The sequence below is a fragment of the Manacus vitellinus genome, unplaced genomic scaffold (genome assembly GCF_001715985.3).
Source record: "Manacus vitellinus isolate BGI_N305 unplaced genomic scaffold, ASM171598v3 scaffold_53_pilon, whole genome shotgun sequence".
Lineage (NCBI taxonomy): Eukaryota > Metazoa > Chordata > Aves > Passeriformes > Pipridae > Manacus > Manacus vitellinus.
In genome coordinates, this window is record NW_021940637.1 from 1,647,014 (window position 1) to 1,661,172 (window position 14,159).

Sequence of the window (14,159 nt, forward strand, 5' to 3'; positions counted from 1 at the left end):
TGTGGGAAATTCTCTCTGTCCCAGGTGAGAAGGCAGGACAAAAGCAGCTTTCCTCAGCTTTATTTTTTTTTATGGCCCAAACAAGTAAAGTCTATCAGATTCTTCTGGTTCTCTGATCAGGCCTGAGGTGCCTGACTGTGCTGACAATAAGTATTAGTCATGATCACACTGTTATTTGTCCTGTAGATGCAGCTGGGGTTTGTTCTTGGATAGTGCATGTCTCAACAGGGAAAGTCTGGGCATTCCTCAGAGACACAGCAGGGAAGAGGGTAAAGATCTCGCCTTGTCTTGTCTGGTTCAGCTGAATCACAGGATACAGGAGTTGTTCCTCAACAACCCTCCCAAGGAGAGAGGACAGAAAGAAGGAAAGCAGCAGAGCTCTGGGCTTGGGAGAGTAGCCTGCAGCTCTGCCAAAGGCCTTGACACTCCTTTTCTCCATCCCTTGGCGTTGCCCTGGGAAGTGTTCCCTGTACCTGCCAGCAGCAGGGATACTCCACACTCCCTTCAGCAGAGGGGAGGAAGTGTTTCAGTCCTGTCCAAAGCACTGCTGGGTTTTCAATTAAAAACACCCCAAAACACCTGTGAGTTATGCCCAATAAGTTTAATAACTGAGGAAACCATAGCAAGTGACAACTACAAAATACAAAGCAGACACGGAAAACAATGGCATAAAAGTGGGAAGGAACAGTGTCTGCACTGAAAAATGAAAGCAAAATACACTTAACAGAGGCTCTGGGTTCAGATAGAACACACATGGTCACATACAACACCGCATTGGGAACAGCACACACAGATACTCGTTACACTGGGGGGTTTCACAGCTCTCCACTTCATCCCAGATGACAAGCAAATTGATGTTTTTACTCTCTTACATAAATTCTCGTGCACACAACATCATCAGCACCAAAGGTCTGGAAAAGAAATAGAAATCAATCAGAAGAGATGGAACCAGCAAACATTTAACACCATTTTGAAATGTTATTTTTACTATAGTAGCTAGTTCTACAGCAGAAATACATTTTCTTATGTCTTTTGACAGATGGGAGTAAAGAAAGAAGTCATTTTGGAAGAGGAATGCAATCTAAGTGACCCTTTTTCCGAGGCGCGATGAATTTTGTCAGAATGATAAATGATGCATAAATCCCCTTTTTCTATAGTTTCTTGGCACGCATTTATAAATAAACATGAGAAAAGAAAGAGAATTTGGAATGTGCTGTTGTTATATTTAGAAACAGTGGCAGCACTTTGAACTAGAACTGCTGAGGGTGGAATTCAGACAGCGAGCTCCGAAGGTATCCTTTGATATTCCCAGATACAAATCCGAGCAGTTCAAATGGAGTGAGGGGAGGGATGGTGAAGAGCAGGAGAATGTACACCTATGACCTGTAAACACAGTGCTGCTGCAGGCTGCTGACACCCCATCCTAGGACACCAAACCCTCAGTGTCAGTCACAACCTTCTCTCAGGGCGCTGTGACCTTGGCCGGGGGGTTTGTCAGGGATGAGGAGGATCTGTAGGGCCACACAGATTATCAGGATCTGCAGGCAGGACAGTGACTGTGGCAGCTGTCTGAGAAAGCCACCTGGATCCCAAACTGTCTCTCTGGAATTGCAGGTCTGGCAGGCTAAAATCCAAGCAATTAAACGTGAAGGAAATAATGGGTGCAAGAGCAAGGAAATAGTGACTGCAAAAAACTTTGTGTTCAGCTGCACCAACAGACAGTTCTGAGCTCAGCACTAACAAGCTGTGAGGTGGATGTTTGGCTGCAGTAACTGCCAAGGGCTCACTGAAAACTATAAATTAAGACCTACCCCAGTGTGTTATGAAAATTCAGCTGGACTATTTGTTTTAATGCTTTCTACACCTGTTTTGGCCAACTCTTCTTTGAAAGGACTTGGCTTTAAAACTGACTCTGGCTTATGTTTTGTTCACATTACTGAGGAGACAACTCTGTTAGTATTTTGGGGATATAGGCTTTAGTTTTATGCACATCAGTATCATATAAATGTTTATATACATTTTTAGCTTATACATGAAAATGTCTGGAAATGAACATTAAAGGGTGTGGATAGTTCTCTATTGTCCCCAGCACCAGCTGCAAATACCCTCACTATGGCTTCCTTTAACATTTCCAAATTATACACAAAGGCAAAATTACTTCAGCAGGAGCTTTCCAGAGAAAGGAAGTCAGAGCTAAGACCATCCAAGCCTTGAGGTTGTCTTTGGGGACTGTAAGGTCCCTGTGACAGTGGCTGGTTTTCTGTGGCACAGTCAGGCACTGCTAAGCACAGTGAAGTTTGGGTCCCCTGCTGCTCCCTCAACACAAGTCCTGAACAGTGGTAAACCAGCCCCTGTGTAGTGTTCCCCCAGAGCTGGCAGGGCCTCAGCCTGACAGTTGGAGCTGCACAGCTCTGCAGCCACATCTTGTGATGTGAGGGGGTGCCACAGCAGCCAGTGCTAATGAGAAAGGCTGCAGCAGCCAAGACTCCTGTGCCTCCCCAGACAATTCAGGTCTGTTCTTTCAGGGGAGTTAAGAGAGAAACTCCTTCCCCTAAACCTGTGCAGCAGCAGTTATTCTCAGAACAGGCCAGCAGCTGGATGGAGAGGGAACACTGCAGGGAGGAGCAGGTTGAAGTAGATGTGCTCCATACTGCAAGGGAGCCACTGGAGGTCCCAGGGGCTGAAATTCCAGTGTCCAGTTCTGAGACTGGGAGCAGGGCAGAGCTTGCTCCTGAGACATCAGCTGAGTCTGACTGGCAGCCTCCTTGCAAGACTCACAGGAGAGAGTGTGGAAATAAAGACAAAACTTTGTGGAGGAAGCAAAAAGAAAGAGTAACTGTCTGGGCAAGCTCAGTGTGGGGTGAGTACAGGCACAGGCAGACGGGCTGCTGTGCTCTCAGTCACAGCTTGGCACGCCCGTGACACGGGGCATTGGACCTTCCTCTTGTACTTCCAACATCCAGCTCCAGATGGACTTCTGGACTTCGGAAAATGTCAGGCTGCATTTGGATAAAAATCAAGTGCAGGAAACATGGACATACCCAGGGAGCCCAAATCCATAGTGAATCAGTTGCTACATGCAAGGATTGTCATTCTCTGCAACACACTGGTCTCACCGTTTGGAAAATCACTAAAATTTAACACAGTCATGTCTCGAAATGTAGATTGTAAAAAAATAAAAGTCATGCAAAGCCCAATTACAATTACACTGGAGTACTATGGAGCCCCTGGGCACTTCTCAAAACATCAGCTATCATTCCCCTGAAGACCCAGCTTAGGTTATGTGGCCTCTGATCTGTTTCGGGAATAAGCTGCATTTTTTGGCACTTAGATTTTACACCTTATACTCATCCAGATGACTAATAATCTAATTGAAGCACATAAATAAAGGGCTTTATTGTCACAGTTATGCACATGGTTTAAATGTGGACATACATAAAAGGTGTTTCCCTATCTTATTGTAATTTATTATCATTGTTGATGAACTCCACTCAGTGTTACTAAAGAAAGAAAAGAGAAATGTGTTCAGACTTGCTGCATTCCTTTTCTTGTGGTTACTCACAGACACATCGAATGTACAGCTGGGCCCAAGGTCAGGGGAGGATCCAAATCAAAAGGCTGTTACTCCTGTGTCCTTCACACTTAAATCCTTGTGTTCAGAGGTAGGATAAAGAGTTTAGTGTCTGTGGTTCTAATTCTAGATTCGAAAGAAGTGATAGTCCCTAGCAGAACAAGCCGACTTTAATGATTTCCAGGACTCAAAGCAGCAGAACTTCCTAACAAAAAGAAGGAGACCAAGCAATCCTGGCTATTTGGTCATGAAGTTACATCAGAGCAATTAAAAAAAGAGCAATGCCACCAAACTGCAATTCAGATCTGATGAGAAGATGCAGGATTTTCAAACACCACCTTCTCATCAGCTTGCAAAATGCTCCAAGGCAAGACTTCTATCTAAATCTAAAATAGGATTTTAAATGTGCAGTGACTGCAAATTGCAGAATTGTTTTCTTCACTTGGCTTGTCATAATCTGTAGCTAGGAGTCCAAAAGCACACTGCAAACAAAGCCCTGCGCAGGGGGATAATCCAATAAATTGACCTCTCTCGGTTCACTCAAAATCTGATGACCACTGACATCATGAGAGATTAAAAGAGAATTACAGGGCAGTAATATATTTTGGTAGGAGTAAATCTGCTTTTTGAAGGCCTTCTTTATAAACATTTGCTGAGGAGCCTTTGTGATAAAGGGAACACACGGTATAATTAGGAAGAGTGTCATTGAAACAATCACCTGAGAAAGATCCCTTCTGCCAGTGTATGCAAAAATCCCTTTATCTGCTCATAATTGACCAAAATGCAGAGGCTTACAAAAGTGGGTATCAGCAAACTGATGGGGAAAAGAAGATATTATTTAAACGAATGCTCAGTAAAGGGTTTGTCCACATGCAGGCCTCCATGTTACCCAGAATAAAGCTACAGATCTTCACAACACAGGCACATTGCATATTTCCTTTCTCCTCCTGACCCCCATAATGTTTTAGGAAAGAGGTTGATCACTGTGGATCTGCAGTCCCAGAATGTGCAGCCCTCACTTTGAAACGTGGATATCAACCCCGTGAGCTCCCCCTCACTCTCCTCAGGATATCAGTGGACAGGACCATGCCCAGCCAGGCCATTCACCAAGGGGCCTCAATGTCAGTATGTGTGTTTGGGCACTGCTGTATTACACAGATGCCTCAGGGTCGTGCAGCAGATGAATGACAGAGGGAAGAACACGAGACAATGGTACCTCCCAGTAACAGTCCTGAAAGCCAGTGACAGAGAACATCTCAGCTGCCAGTGACATTATAAGAGGCTCCGTGCAGGATCCGGTGCCTCCGAGATGGAAATGGCTGTGGCTTCTTCCTCTGTCGGGGGTGTGACCCAGACCAGGCTGCAGGGGAGAGCAGGGGCTGTAGCTCCCTAAGCCCCCTTGTAAATCTGCTCATGGCAAAGAGTAAATTAAAGCATTAGGCCCATGCAGCACACACGCCTGCATCATTACAGGCTTCTGAACTTGCATCGGGACTGCTTTAATGAGGTCACAGCAGCCCCTCACACCGAGCTCAGTAGGAGTAGACCCTCCTTTTGATAAGTGATTTTATTTAGGCTCACTCCCCAAATGCTGTAGGGAAGTTAAACCCCGGGGCAGTTTAACGCTGTTCGATACAAGGCTCAGGCGCTCGGCTGCAAAGCACGTTTCCAAATCTGCACTGCCCCTTCTCACCCGCCAGGTGGGATTTTAAAAGCCAGCAATGTCATTTGGAAAATGTTCACTCGCTCATCAAGGCTCTGCAGTTCACCAGTTTTAATCAACCAGGGCCTGGTTTTTCTGGGGAGGGAATGCAGAACAGAAACCATGCTTGAAACCCCCCTAATGTTCTGATCTTTGACCCTTGCCATAATTGATTCTGAGAACCCCTGTGTGATACGTGAACTGTGTAAAATGTGGTCAGAGGCTGTTTTTAAAGCCCCTCTTCACATCCACTTTAAAATGTTTGTGTGTTCCAGATTAAACTTAAATCTATGGAGGCTTGAGCAGCCCTGAAAGCAGCAGTGCAGCTGAAGTTTGAATAGAAATGTGTCTCATTTGAATAGCTAATATTTGTAAGCAGCATCCTTTAACTTGGTAAAGAGCAGACCTTTTGTTCTTCTGACTTACACAAGTGATTGATAGCTCATTAATGTCCCTGACAAAAACACACAGCAACAGCAAAAATGTTATAGAGTATAATGAAGGGAAGAAAAGGCACTTAATCTCGGGTCATAATTTTCAAACAAGGAAAGGAAATATATATTTTTGTGTTATATTCTAATCTTGATTGCTCAAATGCTAATCCAAGTATAGTTTATGAATCTGGACTTGTAAATACAGATGTTCTGACTCTCTGTGTGCATTACAGTCCTAAAGCACAATACAATATAGTGTCAAGACAAATAAACGTGGACTTTGATGGGGAAATATCCTTTTCATCCTCCCTTGCTTGCACATTTCATGCATTTTTTATCTATATTGTCCAGTTATTCTAAAACTGCAGCACTGAAGTCCCAGCAAGTGCATCAGATGAGATTAGTATAAACTGTTCTGATAAAAGTAGTTGCAATGTTCTGAGACATTCAGACCACCTTTTTTATAAAGCAGAACTTGATCCTTCTTCCCTTACTCCACTGAAAAGACTCTTTTTCTAACAGGACTTTAGACCTACACCTGCCATTGTATGAGCCAACTATTATTTATCTCCTGATAAGAGCAATTCCATTCTCCAAGCTGCAAGGAGCTGAGGACAACTAAAGGCAACTGGTACCTGAAGGTGAAGAAAACCTTTGCCAAATAAATAGTGTGTTTCCAGCATGTGTGTACCAGAGGACACAATGTGGCATGGAAGGCCATCATATTGCTCAAGGGAATATCTCTGAAGAACATAAGGAATTCTTCTGCCAGGATGCAAGAAACATTGACAATTTTACAGTAGTATGGTTTCTATTTTAGCTCTGTGGTAGTCATGGCAATTCGACACTGATTTGGTTGTTTTATTACATGTGATAATAAATGCATTTTATTTAACATGTTGTGTCGGAGAGAAAAATACCTCCTTCCACTAGGAAAATGTCATAATCAAATGGATCCCCTAAGCAATGCAGCACATCAGATCAAAATGATGTGGCAAACCTCCAACATTTATGCAGCCAGGATTAACAGGGTAAAACTAATTCCTTACCCCCTGCCTGCTACCCCAAGCCTTTTTTCAATTTGTCTAACACAGTTTAGATTATTTCTTGCAACTTCTTCCAAAAGGGGTAGGAATTTTCTTGACTTCTTCTGCAAATGTATTTAACAGCTAAGAAGGAGTCTCAAGACTTCTGGAAAGATTTCTCTGGACAGAAAAACAGAAGCAAAGACTTATCGAAGCCCATCAGAAAGAGTAAAGGAAAACATTTCTTAGATAAGCAGGGAGGTTTGAGAAATGTGAAGATGGGAATTGTTAAATATTTGAAGTGATATGGGCAGAAAAACTGAATGAGAAGAAGAACTGAAGAAGAATTTCAGGTCCTAAAGATCCCTAATGACGTTGGGAGAATGGAAGAAGAAAGGAAGGAGAAGACAACGAAAGATTTCTCCCTCTCACTGTGCTCTTAGTTTGGAAGAAGCAAGATGTAAGCGGGGGTTTACAGACTCAGAACCAAGGAAGATTTCCAAGCAAGACAAAATAATCTAAATTGAATCTTTGTTTGCTGGAGTGCTGAAAAACCCAAACACCCAAAAACCCAAGCAGCGGAGAGGCAAGAGATCAAAAGGGTCTTCTCATTAAGAGCTCCTATTCCCACTTTGTTCCCCTTCATAGCTGAGGAACACACCTCAGCCAATCCCTTCAGGTAGTTTAGCTGCTGGAGCCCAAGTCTGGAGGGAATATTCTGGGGTTTTAAAATTAGGGACCACAGACAAGAAAATGCAGCCTACCCTCTTCCATCTCCCTCCAAGCAGTAGAACCCTTTGCTGTCTCCTGGAAGGGTTAATTTTGGCCTTCTCAGGTTCTCCAGAGGAGCAGAGACCTCACACTCACCACCTGACTCCCAGAAACACCTCACTGCTGAGCTTTAGGGTGTCAGGAGATTTGGAAGGTGTTAACCCATGTATTGCAAAGATCTGTCCATTCAGTCCCATCAAATGTCATGAGGGCTTGAAAATACTTGTCCTGAGGACCAGCTATTGTCAAAGTAGTGAATAAAAAGAAAAAGAGGCCACTATGCCCCAAAAAAGAGGTAGGAGAATGGAACTGCATATCATAGTGAGTAGTAAAAACCAGAGAGAATGATCTGGGTCACTTGGAAACAAACACTATATTGTCATAATGGCCACGGTAAAATGATACACTGCAACCAAAGAACACAGTCCCAGCTCGCCAGAGAGGGGAAGGGGATCACTCTGGGGAATCAGAAACCAGGAAAATTGCTTGGGATAGAGAGTTCCCAGAGAAGAGTTAACAAAGTCTTTGCACATGAATCAGAATAATTTTACAGAAGAGTAGTGAGATGAAGTCATCACTACTTCAGGTGCTAGATTGCTACCAAAACAGTCTGTGCCATTCTGGTTTTCACAGTTCAGAAAGGAAAGTGATACACTGGAGGGGCTTAAAGAAGCAGCCAAAGAATGATTCAATGAAAGATTCCTTTACATTTGAGGAGCTCAAGGTCTTCCAATGGTTTAGCTTAACAATCAGAAAGTTCTTCCAAGAGGTGGCTTGATCAGGGGTGTTGAAAGAAGCATTTGCAATATAAAATGTTAGGTCTATTATTTAGGTTCTTTTATACACAATATGTAAAGACTGGGAGTTGAATCTACACATACACAGATTGGAATGTCAAGGAAAAGAACCAGTAAACCAACTTAGGAAAAGTTGTGAGATGCTATAAATGGAAACATTTTAAGAAGAAGCAAGTTTTTCTAATTTATATCCTAATTGGTAAAAAAGAATTAATTCAGAAAAGTTCAACAGACTGTGTTAAACAAGCAAAAAAGGTTAGATGGCTTTATAATCTTGGAATCACTCTGGTTTCTTATCCAACTTCATTATTGTTCCCCAGCAGGGTAAGTTCCCGTTGCTGATTGCAGGAGGCAGTTGTGTTCTGACTGCCTTTCCTGCTTTGCTCGGAGCAGTTCACTTCGTTTAACAGCTGCCTCATTAGCCTGTTGCTTAAATAATCAACTACAGAAATGTATTGTTAGAAAGCTGGAAAAATTCTAGTTGAGAATATATTTTGTGCACTGCATTACATACAAAGATGCAAAGCAGGGATCAAAGTGCTTTGCCTCCTGAAGTGTTACGATAATATAAAGAATTCCAGTGGTTGAGTCAAAAGAAACGCTCCAGCATTGGAGTATTCATTCAGGAGAAAGCAGTGGGATTTCACTAACAGCAGACACCTCCTCCTAAGGGGTGGGTGAACAGTTCCAAGATGTCTGGAAAAATATTAACAGCTTAAAAGCTTTTAGTTTATACATGGTTACGTTTGGGTCTTGTTTTTGTTTCAGATGCAATCTCAAAACCAGAACTCCAACTGCTTTAGAGAAACACCGGGGAGGCTGTTTGTTTTCTAAAGTGCAGAGGTTTCGTCAGTGTGATAGTTTGGAATAAAACCACCCTGCTTTGATGTTTCCTTACCCTCACTCCAGCAGCCTTGTCTTCCACGTCCAGGCTGATGAGGCGTAACAGTCTAATCAACTATTTGTCTGGAGTGCACCGGTAAGAACATGTGCAAGAAAATGATTCTGAACTCGAGCTGAACTGTGCTGCAGCGTCTTCCCTCGGTGCTGGGCACTGCTAAACTGATGGGGAGTGACTGCTGAGGAAAGGTGCAGTGCAGAGAACTCAACCCTGACAGAAACAGGGATAAGCTAAACGAGGAGGCAGCTGCAGAGGTGCCGCTCAAATGCCCCCGGTACCCTCTGCCAGAGGGGAGTCACACACAAGGGGGGATTTGGGCTGAGAGCAAATGTGCCAACCTGTGTATTTCTGAGAAACTCAGGAAGGCAGTTCTGAACCTGATTCAGAGATAATCAGGGAATTGGGGAAGGAAATTACATGTTTTCCAGAAAGAGGAGAGATTAGAGCATGCTAACAACATGCACATCTCTCCCTCTGTACGCCACGTGACTGTGGATAAGAAGCAAAATGTTATGCACATGCCTAAAAAAGAAGATTCTCCAGAAATGAGGTCAAATGCCTTTATCTCACTTTCACCAGAGCAAATCTGCAATAAACCAAGCAAATTCTTTGGTAGTGTGCATTTACAGAGGAGAAGTGGCCCACTTGTGATTATTGTAGCAGTAAAAGTATGGCAAAAGTTATAACAATTAAATGCAAGTCAGAACATGCATATACTTCCATTTGTTCTTAAAAAAAATAGAAAGAAAAGGAGTGATTTATTAGTTGTATGGGTAGAAGATTATGAAAATGGTAGTATTCCAGATGGACTTAAGTAAGGAAAAATAATAAGTCATGCTATGTGGTAACAAAAACCCCTGTTAATATGGTTGCATGTATTGAGTGGGTTCAAAGTTCTTACCAAAATCAGCTCATCATTAGCTAATTCTCGAGTCCAGTATGTTTTGGGGCCATCTCCCTCAATAAGAGTTTGTTTGCAATAGATCTTGTTTTCATTCTCCCAAGTGGCCAAACTCTGCAGGCAAGAAAACCATTAGGAAATACATTAATTATATTCCCCAGTAGCACAAGACAGGGACACAACAATGAGCAGCAGTGAGAATAATTGCTCACTAAAGGAGCAACACACAGATAGATAAAGGAAAGCCGTGACATCAGAGTCAAGGTGTGAAGGGGCATCTTGGAAAGAGGTCTGTATTAATAACAAGGTAACTGTAAATGTGTCTTTGCAGGGTGAAGCCACTCAGTTTCTATAAAATGCTTGTTGCTGAAAAGTGTAATTTAGGAACGCGACAATGTCGTGTCTGTGTTCCCAAGCATCTCTGTACACGTGTGGTTTGATCTGACATGTTATTTATCACTAGAGTCCCCTTAGAGTCAAAGCACAGACAGTCCTATATATCACACTGTGGTCATATATTTGTCACCTACAATCTTTCCTGCTATATGGCACTGTGCCAAGTTAGCTGTCTATAAAACAAACTAGAATGAATCACAAACAAATTAAAGAAACTTGGTTAAGAGTTCGGGTGTTTGTGACATTACATTTTAAGGTTGTGGGTCTGGCATTTTTCAAAGCATTTCAATGATGACTATGAAATCACCGAAAAATAAAAAAAGAAAAACCAAAAACTATAGGATTTTGTTTAACTTTCACAAACAGGCAAGTCTTTTGCTTTTCATTCTAGCACTGAACTACCATTGCACAGTGCAATGGAACAGCTGTGCAGGAGGATGCCCTGTAATGAATGTGCAAGTAATCACTTTATAACTACACGGGGGAGACATTCATTAGTCTGTGGTTATATACATATATATTTATACACACGTGTGTGGGTGCATATAGATGCCTAAATTCAAGTTAACACTTCCCAGACATTCAAAGGGAAAACCCCCTCTACTCTGGTTTAAGATTAGCTGCTTACTTTATAAATATTTTTCAAAACAATAGGTTTTGTAAGCCAACAAGCCATCCTCAAGCGGCAGTTGTAGAAGCTTTGCCTTGCAGTACAACTACATGTCTCCCTCTTTGTCTATATGAACAATGGATCAAGTTAGTTGGCAGAACAAAACCCTCCACCCCATAAAGTATATCAAAATCTATCACCAGTCAGCAGTTTTGCCAGATATTGCAAATTACATTCTGGAGTATTATTTTATTCTCTGTCAGCCTTTGCTCCGTGGCCCCATCTTGGTTATATACACACAGCAGTACAACTTATTCCTGAGAGTGGACTATAAATAATTCCACAACACATGGAAAAAATTTACTACTTCACAAAACACATTTCTTTCAGGTTTTTCCAACTTTCATAGCTTACAGCCATAATTATTGTTTTTCCATCTGCAGCAATAAATCCTTCTCTAGAAAGCGGGTCACTTTTATTGTATCTGCATTATGCATGAAGACACTAAAATACTACTTTTGCCGAGCAAGATAAATTAACAAAGCCAGCAACATTTCCTGAACAAACTGTTAAATATACAATAACTCATCCCAGAGATCAAGTGGATGTTTTAAACGTTCACTGACTCCCAGAATCTCCTTCACTTTTTCATAAATTTAAGTTCACGGCAGTTGCACCGAAGACAGTATGTTCTGAATTTTTAATGGTGCAAAGGGTCTCAGAAGCTGGCCCGAGAATTAGGAGAGATCATATTTTGGAAAGTAGATTATTCCACCATCACTGGATACTTTTAAAACTGGGTCCTCATTTGGGACTACATTCTGATGCTCTTTATTTGTACTTCTTTTATAAGAGTTTTATATGTACTTCTTTTATAAGTGTGAGAGTAAAGTGCCCAAGGAAAGCACAACTAACCCATGCCTTTGATAACTCTTTTGAAAAGACAGCTGTGACCACAGCCCAGGTCCCCAGTACCTCAGATCCCAGGTACCTACATCAGCGAGAACCTGGTGTCAGATGCTGCTGACTGAAATCTCCCTCCATGGCCACACAAGTGCTTACAAAGGTCTCTCACACAGAATAAAGCCCAAAACACTCCACTGACTGTCCTCCAATTCCCTTCTGCTCAAGGAGATGGTGTAACTATGATTGGTATAACACCACCTGAAAGTCTGTCTTACACTCTGCTCAGCAAATTGGACATATGCACTTACAGGGGCATGAAAGAGGATTTCAGCCCCAAACTACAAACAGTCTGTGGTCCTGCTTGTGAACTCCTCCGATTCAACCTAGGACAAAAGTTATGTCAGGTTTGTGCACCAAATCCTGACTCTTGAGGTCTCTCTCGCTCCACCATTTCCAGTGTTTCTGTCAGGGACAGAGGTTGGGGAGAGCTTTCCCTGCAGCCTAAGTCTCCAGGGGAGAGGGAAGCAAAAAGAGCCGGACAAAACTCTGCCAGCCAAGGAGCTGGCAAACAGGTATCTGAACTCTGCTTTTGGGAGTGCTCTTTTTTGGTCGTGCTCTGTTGCCTTCAGATTTCAGTTTTGTCTTGCAAGAGGGACAAGAGTACTGGTGACCACCAAGAACCCCCAAAGAATGCTTTCTGGCAAGAAGAGGATGGAGGGTAGCAATGCCACTGCCTGGGGACACCAGCAGCAGATGTGTTTGTCCCATCTAAAAAGAACTCGGTAAAACACACAGACCCCCCCATACCCCAGCTCTCCTCCTACCCTGCACTTTCGTCCATCCACCGTCTCCTCCTCAAAGCTCTCCCCGATTTTGAAGTTGATCTCGGTGGTGCGGACAGTGGTGGAAGTTTTGATGTAGAACTGGTCGCCGTCCTGGCGGATCTCCACGTGGGGTTTGGAGGCGGCTGCCACCGCCACTTTCCTGAGCATGGCGTTGACACCTGGGCAGAGCGGGGAGGAAAGCGGAGCTTGACGCCTCCGGCCGTGCCCGGGGCTGACCTCGCCCCGCATCAGGCGGATGGAGGAGCGGGGCTTCGGGGCCGTTGCCTCGGCGCGGCCCCCGGGCAGTGCGCGGGCCGGGGAGCTTGCACGGGGCGGCTCCGCACGGCCGCGCGGTGTCGGGGGGATGCCCGGCACAGCGGCCGGACCAGGGCTCCGGGGCAGCCCGCGGGTGAGGCGGCGGGCAGCGCCGTGCTCGACCGCCCCTCTCGGGCAAGGCTGGAGCCACCCTCCGCTCCGGCGGAGCCTGCCCGAGCCGGGTGCCGCCCTGAGCCGGGTGGCCTGCCCGAGGCCGGGTGCCCGCCCGGAGGAGCGGAGCGCGCCCGGTGCCCCCCGCCTCCCGCGTGGGCACAAGCCGCTCCCGGCCTTCCCCGAGGCCTCACCCAGCGCCTTCAGCCGCTCGTCGAAATTTTCGCTGCTCCTCATCTTGCCAAGTGTCGGCGAAGTTGGGGCATGGCGGGGCGGGCGCTGCGAGGCGGCGGGGACGCGGCGCTGCTGCTCGTTCTCCGGCGTCAGGCACCTTGTGAAGCGGGGCGGACCGCGGCGGCGGCGGCGCGAGCGGGGCACAACCACCCGACCCCCACCCCTTCCCCGGGCCGGCACCACGCCGACAGACAGCCGGCCCCCTCCCAGACACGGCCATCCCTCCATCCATCCCTCCTTCCATCCATCCATCCATCCTTGCTGCCCTCTCCATCCATCACTCCCTGCCCGCCTGCCTTGCAGCCCCCCGGGAGCCTCCTGGGGCTGCCCAAGCAGGAGAGCCCGGCTGTCACCTGTCCCACAAATGGGGGACGCCGAGGACTTGATGAAAGGCCCCAGAAGCAGGCAGGGAAGGCAGCGGGCAATCCAACCAGGTGCAGCCTCTCCAGGCTCTCAGCGGGTCGATCCCACCACGGCCGAAGCACAGCAGTCCATGCCAGCGAGCTCCCGAGCTCCCCACACTCACACATCCCGGCGGGCTGCACGCCTGCCAGCCTGGCCAGCACTGGTACAGCCAGCGGGCCACAGGGGTGCCAGGGAGCACAGCCCTTCCCAGGGTAGGAGATTGTTGTAAGGAACCTGTCACTGCCCCTAAGCCGAC

The 14,159-nt window shown here is 45.3% G+C and overlaps 1 protein-coding gene across 1 annotated transcript; it reads right to left on the reverse strand.

Annotated features, from left to right (window-relative positions):
* Positions 1 to 580: 580 nt before the first annotated feature.
* On the reverse strand, positions 581 to 13,690 carry CRABP1 (cellular retinoic acid binding protein 1). The gene is made up of 4 exons (XM_029963153.1): positions 13,459 to 13,690; positions 12,839 to 13,017; positions 10,103 to 10,216; positions 581 to 911 (listed from the first exon to the last, which is right to left on the reverse strand). Exons 1-4 carry the CDS (start codon positions 13,499 to 13,501, stop codon positions 861 to 863), a joined length of 387 nt encoding a protein of 128 aa, XP_029819013.1. The 5' UTR covers positions 13,502 to 13,690; the 3' UTR covers positions 581 to 860.
* Between the last annotated feature and the right edge of the window lie 469 nt (positions 13,691 to 14,159).